At 42.1% G+C, this 12,157-nt stretch overlaps 2 protein-coding genes across 2 annotated transcripts; both read right to left on the minus strand.

Annotated features, from left to right (window-relative positions):
• Nucleotides 1-2,829: 2,829 nt before the first annotated feature.
• Nucleotides 2,830-10,549, minus strand: LOC107950082 (uncharacterized). Its single transcript, XM_016884827.2, has 8 exons — nucleotides 9,591-10,549; nucleotides 8,486-9,506; nucleotides 7,297-8,366; nucleotides 6,752-6,954; nucleotides 5,858-6,650; nucleotides 4,490-5,002; nucleotides 3,715-3,943; nucleotides 2,830-2,961 (listed from the first exon to the last, which is right to left on the minus strand). The coding sequence occupies exons 1-8, from the start codon at nucleotides 10,547-10,549 to the stop codon at nucleotides 2,830-2,832; spliced, it is 4,920 nt and encodes a 1,639-aa protein (XP_016740316.2).
• Nucleotides 10,550-10,777: 228 nt separating this feature from the next.
• LOC107950083 (227 kDa spindle- and centromere-associated protein-like) lies at nucleotides 10,778-11,875 on the minus strand. The gene has a single exon (XM_016884829.1). The coding sequence runs from the start codon at nucleotides 11,873-11,875 to the stop codon at nucleotides 10,778-10,780; it is 1,098 nt and encodes a 365-aa protein (XP_016740318.1).
• Between the last annotated feature and the right edge of the window lie 282 nt (nucleotides 11,876-12,157).

Genomic DNA, 12,157 nt, shown 5'->3' on the forward strand with positions numbered 1-12,157 from the left:
TTTACATGCATGTGTACGCATACATTCAATGTGTAAATATAAGTGTACATATAAAATAGATGGAATGAAAGAAATCTAAATAAAATGCATGTATGTATTTGCAAATTGTGAAAATAACATAAAAAATATAAGAATATATACATGAGAATTGTGAAAATAAAGTAAAAATATAAAAATATGTGCAATATGTATAAAAAGAATATATAAGAAAAAATTTAAAGGAAAACGTGTACATGAATATATGAAAAATGTATGGGTATCTTGAATTATGAAGCGACAAGTGTATATGTTATATAATATATATGCATACATATATAGTATAAAATTTATAAATGTTAGAAAAGTAAAAATATATATATATATATAAAAAAGTATATATATGTATATTATTTAAAACATGCGTATATATGTGCAGTAATAATAATGATAATATTAATAATAATAATAATAATATGAATAATATCAAAAAATAAAAAGCATAGCATAATTATGAGAAAAAAAAAGTTGGACTAAATTGAGTTAAAAACGAAGCAATGGGCGTATTTAAAATAAAAATTTTTAAAAAAGAGGGCCCACTCGAACGCGCACGCAACCATGGAGGACCAGAAGGGATATTATCCCATCCTTCCAATGCGCTATGTAGGGAGGGACCCAATTGAAACAAAAAGAAATATGCGGCCTAAATTTTTAAAAAACAAAACAGGCTTAATTGCAACGCGCCACGAACAGGAGGGACTCCATGCGCAAATAGACCCTATGACGCCAGAGCGCGCGGATCCTCCCCTATGGGTCGGGTCACCTCGCGGGTCAGGGCCTGGCTTGAAACGGCGCCGTTTTCAAATCGGTATTTAAGTTTGTTTTTCTAAAAAACCTAATAGCTGCCCTTTTTTCTAAAAAAGAAAATAAAAAAACAACAAAAAAATAAAGTAAAAGCAGAGATTTCTCTGCTAGGGTTTTAAACCCCTTTTGCCACCGCCGCTCTCGGCCTTTGCTCGTTTCAAATCCTGGACCTCCGACTCCGGTTCCAACCGAAGCAAGCCTAGGACGTCGACGACGACACCGCAGGTAAGAAACCCCTTTTTTTTTTTAAACTACTCTTTTTTTTTGTAAAGAAAAGGAAAAATAAGCATAAAAGAACCAAAAAAGAATCGAAATCACCTTTAGATCTAAAAAACTTTCTTGTATTCTCTCTGTATTTTCAAAAATCCTCCCCCTTCGTTTACAAAAGTACGACTATTTTATAGCCTAATACTAACCCATTTTCCTTGTTTTTTGCTGTTTTACATTATTTGGACTCCTTGAGTCCGCTTTGCAGGTATTTGAGGAGCGAACAGCGCACGTGGGGAGGCCGATCTCCGAGTCTTGCGGCGACTGGACGTTGGGCGCGGCGTGGGGCTGCTGGGGCTTGCGACTAGGGTTTTTTACTTTTGTTTTTTGTTTTACTGTACTGAATATTGGGTTTGGGCCAGTTTGATTGGGCCTGAACCGGTTTTTTTTTTGTATTTGGGCCCAGGCAGAATTAGGCCTTATTACAGCTGCCCCTCTTTGCTCATTGTCGTGCTACGGGAATAGAGCAAAGACTACAAGGCCCAATTACGCCTGGTCTTACTGAGCCTTGATTTCTTCAGTGCTTTTCTTCTTCAGGTAGCTTCATTCCTTCCTATTCCTTCCTACTGCATCTTCAGAGGTACAGGAACTAGCGTTTCAATCAACCCCACTGCAATGTTAGGGAAATAAGATTCGTACTTTGTAGCTTCTCAAAATCTGCTATCTTTAATCTGCTCCACTGCAACTTCAGGGAGATAAGTCTTATAGCTTCAACTTGTTTTGCTACAATTTAAGGGTAAATCTGATGTGATCTGCTCTACTGCAACCTCAGAGAGATGAGATCTGCGGTTTTAATCTACTCCATTGCAACTTCAAGGAGATAGGATTGGTTACTTTTGTCTGCTCCACTGCAACTTCAGGGAAATAAGACTTGTATCTTCGATCTACTTCGCCACCAGTATGGAACGACAAGATCTGTTATCATTGATCTACTTCACGCTAGTACATGAAGACAAGATTTGTTTTCTCAGTCGATCTGCTTCACCACCAGTATGGGAAGGCTAGATTTGTTACCTTTGATCTACTTCACGCCAGTACATGAAGACAAGATCTATTTTCTTCGATCTACTCCACCACCAGTATGGGGAGACAAGATCTGCTTTCTTCGATCTACTTCACGCCAATACATGAGGACAAGATCTGCTTTTTCAATCAATTCCACTGCCGACCGGGGAGGTAGAATTACTGGCTTCAATATACTCCGTTGCAACCTCAGGGAGGTAAAATCCGCCATCTTCGATCTGCTCCACTACTGCTTAGGGAGATAAGATCTGTAATCTTCAATTTGCTCAACTGCAATGTCGGGGAAACCAGATCCGTCGTCGTGGCTTCAATCTGTTCCACCGCACCGTTAGAGAAGTAAGATCTGCCGTTGTGGCTTCAATCTTTTTAATTGCAATATCAGGAAAACCAGATCCGCCGTCGTAGCTTCAATCTGTTCCACTGCACTGCTAAGGAAGTAAGATTCGCCGTTGTGGCTTCAATCTTTTTACTTTTCAACCCGCTCCATTGTTACTCAGGGAGACAAGGCTTTATGATTTCACCGATCTGCTCTCTGTGGAACATGACCTGTATGGCTCACTTTGTGAAACTAATTATGCTTGATGATTAGGATGTCATGATCTAATGCATCAAATGTTCCTAACTAGGCATGTATGAATGACACTTGAATGTTATGTCATGTAAAAATGAATATTAAATGTTTAAAGTCATTATTGCTCATTAAGGCTTCCTTTGTGGCAACAACGCTTCATCAAAACTTGAAAATTTTAATCTTGGCTCTTGACTCTTAGATATCTCTGACCTTTTAACCCGGTGAAGGTCTAAACAATAGTCCTGTTTCGGGTTCCTGAGCTGTTTAAAGATTTCTAGAGTAATATGAAAAACTTCCCTTGTGAAAGTTTTACTAGTCCATTAATCGTTACTCTAATGCAACATGTTTGCGAAAAGATTACAACGATGAATTAATTTGGGAGCATAACTCGCAATAGATTGTCAATGATAGAAGAACTGTCTGGGGACATTTATATTGAAGAAGAATGAAATATTCTAAAACAACGAATTCAATACAAATACTATGAACAGGTGCCCCAGATATCGTAGCTCTGAATTTCTCTGTACAAATTTTCGAAGACCCTTCTGAATTCAACACGTGTTTAGGAGATTCACAGTATTTTGCTGATGCCCCAAGATGTCGTCTATTCCTTTTTGCCAATTCAGTTACAACAAGACTACTACGTGACAATCAAAACTTGAGCCGCCCTTTTCGGGTTTTCAACTCAAATCCCCTTTGGTCTTAAGGTGCCCTTTGCGGGTTTTCACCCTAGCCTCTCTATTTTTTTTTTTGGAATCAAAGCGCCCTTTGCGGGTTTTCACCTTGGTTCCCTCCCTTCTTCAAGTAAAGTACCTCTTCACCGAATCTGAATTCACCGGATTAGGCAAGTTTTTTCCATCCATTTCAGCCAGGATCAGGGCTCCTCCAGAAAAGGCCTTTTTAACAACATAAGGACCTTCCCAATTCGGTATCCATTTCCCCCTAAAATCTTTTTGTAGAGGAATAGTTTTTCTCAACACCAGGTCCCCCTCGTGAAATTCTCTAGGTCGGACCTTCTTGTTGTAGGCTCGCATCATTCTTTTCTGGTACATCTGACCATGCTGAATAGCCTTTAGCCTTTTTCCCTCTACCAAGTTCAACTGGTCGTATCGAGACTGAACCCACTCTGCTTCATCCAAATGTAGCTCGGTCAAAACCCGGAAAGAAGGAATTTCAACTTCGATGGGCAAGACTGCCTCCATGCCATAGACTAAGGAGAAAGGCGTTGCCCCGGTGGAAGTCCTGGTTGACGTTCGATAAGCAAGGAGGGCAAACGGTAACTTCTCATGCCAGTCCCTGTAAGTCTCAGTCATCTTCCCCACAATTTTCTTTATATTTTTATTGGTCGCTTCCACTGCACCATTCATTTTTGGGCGATACGGCGACGAATTGTGATGTCTGATCTTGAATTGACTACAGACTTCTGCTACGGAGCTGTTGTTCAAATTCAACGCATTGTCGGATATGATTCTTTCAGGCATTCTATACCGACATAGGATCTCTCTCTTCAAGAACTTACTGACTGATGACTTTGTAACATTAGCATACGAAGCAGCTTCTACCCATTTGGTGAAGTAGTCAATAACCACGAATATGAAACGATGCCCATTTGAAGCCTTCGGCGATATTGGCCCGATAACATCCATACCCCACATGGAGAAAGGCCATGGATAAGTCATGACATGAAGAGGTGAAGGAGGTGCATGCATTTTATCACCATAGATTTGACATTTATGGCACTTCTTGGAATAATTGATGCAATCCCCTTCCATGGTAGACCAGTAGTACCCGAATCTCATAATCTGCCTAGCCATTGTGAACCCACTGGCATGTGTTCCGCAGATGCCCTCATGGACTTCTTCTAGAAATTTCTTTGCTTCTACGGCGTCCACACATCTTAGCAGTACCTGATCTTTTCCCCTCTTGTACAAGATCTCCCCATCTAAGACGTAATCAATGGCTAGTCTTCTCAGAGTCCTCTTTTCATTCTCCGTTGCCTGGCCGGGATACTCACGATTTTTCACATACCGTAGTATATCTTGATACCAAGGACTATCATCGATTTCCCCTTCTTCAATATTGTAACAATGAGCCGGGTCTTCATAGATACTCATTTGGATTGGTTTCATATCCCCATGTCTGTTCAGCTTGATCATAGAAGCTAAGGTAGCTAGTGCATCAGCCATCTGGTTCTCATCTCGTGGGAGATAGCAAAAAGTGATGTCCTCAAACTCCTTAATCAATTCGAGGACCAACTTTCGATAACTGATTAATTTGGGATCTCTCGTTTCCCATTCACCCCTGAGCTGATATATCACCAATGCTGAATCTCCATAGACCTCTAGCACTTTGATTCCTCACTCTATAGCTGCACGAATACCCATGATGCACGCTTCGTATTCTGTCATATTGTTTGTGCAATCAAAATCCAATTTGCAAGTGAAAGGATAATGATCACCATTCGGGGATACTAAGACTGCCCCAATTCCATTGCCCACAGCATTCGAGGCTCCATCAAAGTTTAGCTTCCAACTGTGGCCTTTTTGGGGATTTTCTTCAGTAGCGGCTATACACATCAGGTCTTCATTCGGAAAATCAAAACTTAACAGTTCGTAATCTTTCAAAGCCCTGCTAGCCAGAAATTCAGCAATTGTACTCCCTTTCACCGCATTTTGGCTCACATAGACAATATCAAATTCAGACAGTAAGATCTGCCATCGGGCCATCCTCCCATTCAAAGCAATTGACTCCATCATATACTTTAACGAGTCTAACTTTGAAATTAGCCAGGTCGTGTGGTATAACATATACTGTCATAATCTCCGAGTTGTCCAAATCAAGGCACAACATAGCTTCTCAATAGGCGAATATCTCATTTCACAGTCAGTGAATTTCTTACTGAGATAATATATCGCCCTTTCTTTTCTCCCTGTTTCATCATGTTGGACTAGCACACACCCCATGGAATTATCAAATATTGTCAGATACAATATCAGGGGCCTATCCGGGCTAGGTGGTGATAGCACTGGAGTGTTAGACAAATACTGCTTTACCTTGTTAAAGGCTTTTTCGCATTCTTCATCCCAAGTACCAGGATTATGTTTCTTCAGAAGACGAAATATAGGGTCACATTTCTCGGTTAGTTGTGAAATGAACCTAGCAATGTAGTTCAGTCTTCCGAGGAATCCTCGAACTTCTTTCTGAGTGCGGGGTGAAGGTAAATCCCGTATTGCCTTCACTTTGTCTGGATCAATCTCGATTCCCTTTTTACTGACCAAAAAGCCTAACAATTTTCCTGACCTGGCCCCAAAAGTGCACTTCGCCGGATTAAGCTTGAGCTGGAACTTTCTCAATCTTGAGAATAGTTTTCTCAAGACCTGCACATGTTCCTCCTCCGTTCTGGACTTCGCAATCATATCGTCAACATAAACTTCGATTTCCCTGTGCATCATATCATGGAACAAGGCTACCATAGCTCTTTGATATGTCGCTCCCACATTCTTTAATCCAAACGGCATTACTTTATAACAAAACGTCCCCCATAACGTAATGAACGTAATCTTTCTCATGTCATCAGGATGCATATTTATCTGATTGTAACCCGAAAAGCCATCCATGAAGGAAAATAATGAAAAGCCCGCAGTATTGTCTACCAATGTGTCGACGTGGGGCAATGGGAAGTTATCCTTTGGACTAGCCTTATTCAAATCCCTGTAGTCCACACACATTCGCACCTTCCCATCTTTCTTCGGAACTGGTACAATGTTGGCCACCCACTCAGAATACTTGACCTCTTGCAGAAATCCAACATCAAACTGCTTTTGGACCTCCTCCTTTATCTTCAACACGATATCAGGCCTCATCCTTCTGAGCTTTTGCTGCATTGGCTTGCAATCTTCTCTTATAGGAAGACGATGGATACGATATCGGTACTCAGCCCCAGCATATCCTGGTATGACCATGCAAACACGTCCTTGAACTCTCGGAGTAATTCGATGAGGTCTTATTTTGTCTTTGCAGAGATATCTGACCCGATCTTCACCTCTTTACCTTCCTCCAAGCTCACAATTTCTATTGATTCCCTGTGGGGTAGGATTTGCTTCTCGGCCTGTTCTACCATTTTCAATAAGTCCGGAGATAAACCACAGTCTTCAACATCTTCAAAATCATGCGACCCCTCTAAACACATATTTCGTTCAAAAGGGAATTCTGAATTTGTAAGAGTGACATTCGTATCATTGATATCGTAGGACCTGTTATGAAGAACAGTATAGATTCAGGAATTTATTCAGTGCACTATGGTCATGCATGAAATGCAAGTGTGGTTTGGAAAAATTCAAAGTAATTGCTCTTATAGAAAGAAAGATTTGCTCCAAAAATGACTGCAAATACGAACTTTATTAAAATAACGATTTTCTAGACATGAGTCTATTTCACAAAGGAATCCTTATCACTTCTAGGCTAAAAAGCAATAAGGGTGTTCTGGACATTACTCTGAGGAAATCCTAAAAGCTACAGGTATTTCTTCTGCAGTCCAGTTGTTTAGTGCCCTTCTCGACTCGTAAGGACGAATATCCCGCAAGGTTCTTCCTCACGTTGCTTCTTCATACACGGCATGAATACTCTCCAACTCCGTATTAATACTTCTGACCCCTTGAGAGAGGAATCCTCCTGATATAAAAGTCTTGGATAGGTGAGGAAAGGTCATGGGTTCCAATTCGACTTCATCCCCTGTCAAACGAGCCCTTCTTCTCTCACACTTCTTTTCTTGCTCTATCTTCCTTTGCCTAGCATCTGGCTTGTATCCTAAGCCAAAACGGTCCTGCTTGTCCTTCAATACTGGAGCCTCAATTCGGCCCTGAAGGTATCTCCCCAGTCCTTTCCCTGGCAAAGCTCCTTTTCCAACTGTCAATTGCAGCCCCATCCTTGTGGTCTTAGATATTCTCGGTATCGGGATCTTGTTTCCCTCAAGGATGAATGTTGCGTTTACAAATTTCAAGGAACGAAAGGAGCACTCGATTGCATCATCACTTGTCTCCAAATAAGGCGCATCGTTAGTCACAGATGCAATGATATCTTCTTCAGCATCTATCGTCACTACCCGGCCTTCTGATACCAGATTCAGTTTTTGATGTAACGATGACGGTACCGCACCTGCTGAATGAATCCAAGGCCTTCCTAATAGGCAACTGTAAGAAGGCTTGATGCCCATAACCAAGAAGTCTACCTCATAGACAGTTGGGCCGATTAACAAGGGTATGTCAATTCTTCCCATGACTTTCCTCTCGGTGCCATCAAATGCTCTCACCACATTCTGACACGATTTCATATGCGAGCTATCCACAGGTAGCCTGTTGAGCGTGGATAGGGGCAATACATTTAATGCAGATCCATTGTCTACCAGAACTCCCGGTAATATGCATCCTTTACACCTTGCAGTGATGTGTAAAGCTCTAGTAGATCCCATACCCCCAGGTGGTATTTCATTATCGCTAAAGGAGATGAAATTATCAGCGCTTATATTGCAGACCAGTCGATCCAACTTGTTAACAGAGATATCGTCGGCCACATAAGTTTCATTTAGCACCTTCAGTAGTGCATTCCGATGTCCCTCCGAGTTCAAGAGTAAAGCTAGCACAGATATGCGAGCAGGTTGTTTGTGCAGCTGTTCCACAACACTGTACTCGCTATGCTTTATGAACTTTAAGAACTCTCTAGCTTCCTCCTCTTTGATTGGTTCATTGACCAACAATTCGGGTTTGACCACGTTCCTTTTTTTTCAACTGAAGTTTCCTCTCCTATTGGCTCGACTTGTGCTTTCATTTGTTCGTGGTGCCTTCCTTCATCCTGCTTTTCTCTATTAATTACATCCTCCTTCCCCGGGATTGTCACATTACAATCGTAATTCCAAGGAACCCTCCTGTTATCTTTGTAAGTAAACACGGTCGGTTTTTGAATGATTACTTTTGGTGTTTTTCGTGCCCCAACCTCACTGTTCTGAGGTCGCGAGATGATGACCACAGGACGGTTAACCTTCGGGACCCCCAACGCCAACTCTGATGCGCATACATCACTTTCCTCTTGAACTCCTTCACAGAATTTCACCTCCCTATTGTCCATCATGCCTTGTATCTGGGCTCTGAACTCCGTACATTCTTGGATTTCATGCCCCACTTCATGGTGGAACTCACAGTAATTCCTCTTCCTTTTACAGCTTCCTTCTGAGACGATTAGTCCCCTTTTCACCATCTCCCTCCAGACCCTTCTCAAAGGAGTCTTTACATCCGCAATATCTGCCTTGATTCTTCTATCTTCGCCCACCATATTTATTCCGCTGTCAGTATGGTCTGGTAATGGATTTTCTGCTTTGGTGGCTTCATCAAATTTAACGACACCCATACCAATGAGCCTTTCAACCAACTTCTTGAAGGCGGTACAGTTTTCTATGGAATGCCCCGTGATTCCTGCATGATAGTCGCACTGTGCATTTGCATCGTACCATTTAGGATACGGGGGTTGCAAGGGCTTCAGATAAAAAGGGGAAACTACGTGTGCGTCAAATAAATTTCGGTATAGTTCCCTGTAAGACATAGGAATTGGCGTGAATTGGGGCCTCTCAACATTTCGCCTTGTACTGACCTCCTGTCTCGACGAGTTTTGCTGACTGGCAGCCACCTTTCCTGGCTGACTCACTGTTACTGACTTCGAGTAACCCTTGTTGTACATGCTCGTGTTGTTCACTTCACTCTCCTTTCTCCTCGAGGCCGATCTTCTGTTACTCTCTCCAACATCGATCTTCCCACTCCTGATGGCGTTCTCAATCATCTCGCCGTTCATGACTATGTCAGGAAAGCTTTTTGTGGCACTTCCTAACATATGTGTAATGAACGGTGCCTTCAGGGTGTTAATGAACAACATGGTCATTTCCTTTTCCAGGAGCGGTGGTTGAACTTGGACTGCGACCTCCCTCCATCTCTGTGCGTACTGCCTGAAGCTTTCACTCGGTTTTTTCTCCATGTTCTGAAAGGTGATTCTGTCAGGAGCCATGTCAGTCACATGACTATATTGTTTTATGAATGATTGTGCCAAGTCCCTCCATGATCCAATCGTGGCACGACTCAACTGATTGTACCACTTGGATGCTGCCCCAGTAAGGTTGTCTTGGAAACAGTGTATCAAAAGTTGGTCGTTGTTAACATAACCCGTCATTCGCCTGCAGAACATGGTGATGTGAGCTGCTGGGCAGCTTGTCCCATTGTACTTTTCAAATTCAGGCATCTTAAATTTATGAGGGAGTACTAAATCTGGCACTAAACTCAGCTCTTTCGCGTCAATGTCTCGATAACTCTCAGCGACCTCCATCGCCTTGAACTTCTCCTCGAGCCACTTGCACCGATCCTCTAACTGTTTCGATAATTCCACCTTTATTCTTTCTTTCTCAGCCACTTCGTCAAAGTCCAGAATGGCAGGGTTCACGGGGTTGTTTTCGGGATTAAAACCCGACCCAGTTTGGAGGTTCGAAATACCAGCTCGAAATTGCTGAGGCATGATGGTGACAGTTGATTTGCGCGGGTATTCAGCTTGAGCTTGCTCATGTGGAGGGGTGAAACCTGGAGGATAGAAAAGTTCATCATCATTTCCCTCATCGACATCTGCCATGGGGCCCTTTCCTTTGTCAACTCCCTTAGTTATCAGTCGGGTTAGCTTTGCCACTATATCCTCCTGAGATTCTCGCATCTTCTCAGACATTTCTTGCTTCATCTTGTCTAACCGCTCCTGCATTTGTAGCTGAAACCGGTCTTGCATCTCCTTCTGGTACTGTTCGAGCTTCTCTAATCTCTGATCCATATCTTTTGTCTTTGCTCGAGTGCCGTATCGGTGTCGGGTTGGTTGGTTTCCAGGTTAACTGAGCAATAACTTTGAGTTATTAGGATTTAATAAAGGTCTTTAATGCATATGATGTGACGCTAATGCATATGATGCGATGCATGAGATGAATGCAAAAAAGGCGTTAATTATAATTCAATTCCACTCAGAAAACTTTACTAGAGAAAAAAATTTCTTTACATAAAACAGCTATAAATACGACTTTGCCCTAACACTTAGAACTTTAATCTCCCTAAGTAATGATGCCAACTTCTGCCCCTGATCTGATTCCGATTCATACTTCACACTTAGTACATCAGCTTGTACTGCCAAAGTCTGTAAGTGCTCAGCTACCCCTTGGATCTGAACCACGGCTTCTCCCATGATGTGATCCCTGCTTGCAACTTGATCCTGAAGATGGTGAAGCTGTTCATTTTGATGATCTTCATTTGTTTCCAGATGTTCAATTCGGGCTTCATAGTCTTGCAATATTGCCTCCAATTCGGCCACCCTAGCTTTTAATTCATCCCTTTCGCTCTGGCTTTCGGACAAACTCCTCTCAAAGGACTTGTTTTGCTTTTGAGCCTCCAGAAATCTCTTTTCCCACCTATCAGCCTTAACCTTTTCTTCTTGAATTTCTTGACGCCACTGCTCTGAGGTTTTTCCCAATCCAGCAGTTCTCATTAACTTACGTAGCCTCTTATAATCCACCTTCAAGCTATTCAAATCCTCCTCAGCCTTGCGCTTTTCTTTCCTCAGGCCTTCGGTTTCCAGCTTCTGGACATCCACATCCAGCTTTAGACTCATCTTTTCCTCTTCCATTTGCTCTATCTTCTTCTCGAGCTCAGAATTTCTTCTTTCAAAATCTTGTTTTATAATTTCTAGCTCAGAAGGGACCATATGTACATGTTTTTCCACAAATTGACTGTCTCCTTGACCTGGTACAGGTATGTTATCATTGACCCTCCTACCTAGCCAACCGATATATTCAGGAGTCGTTGATGGACCTACTGCCAATCTCTTCAATCGTCGAGTCTGCCTCCAAGTGTTAGTCATTTCTCGTATCTTCTTCTTGTAACCATCACACTTATACGAGAATTCACACTGAGCTAATCCATGGGTTGTTGGTACAAACTGCCTTGACCTATACTGTCTCAGTACCAATAACGGTGCATAGCTAAGAGCCCCCCAAATCCCAAGTAAAGGGACCCAGTCAAAATCTCCACATTTATATAAGATCTCATCTGACAGCATCCAAGGAGTTCTCCATTCAATATCCCTCTCTTGAAGATTCTGAAGAGTTGCCATCTATTTTTCCTCTGAGATACCATCCTGCCTGGGTAATGTCACTATTTCCTTCAAGGGCGAATAATTTTCAGAAAAAACCCGATAGGAAACCTTATCCACCCTCCAAAAATGACTGTGGAACCATGCTAAAAGGAGCTGCGTGCATCCAATGAACCTACCCTCACCTACTCTTCGACATTCATTCAGAGATCTGAAAGTTTCTGCCAGAATTGCTGGAACTGGTGTAACCCCCTTATCAAGACGGTCAAAAAGGTCAGTAACTGCTTCATCAATATGTCCCAA

Source organism: Gossypium hirsutum, chromosome D03, assembly GCF_007990345.1.
Source record: "Gossypium hirsutum isolate 1008001.06 chromosome D03, Gossypium_hirsutum_v2.1, whole genome shotgun sequence".
NCBI classification, from domain to species: Eukaryota; Viridiplantae; Streptophyta; class Magnoliopsida; order Malvales; family Malvaceae; genus Gossypium; species Gossypium hirsutum.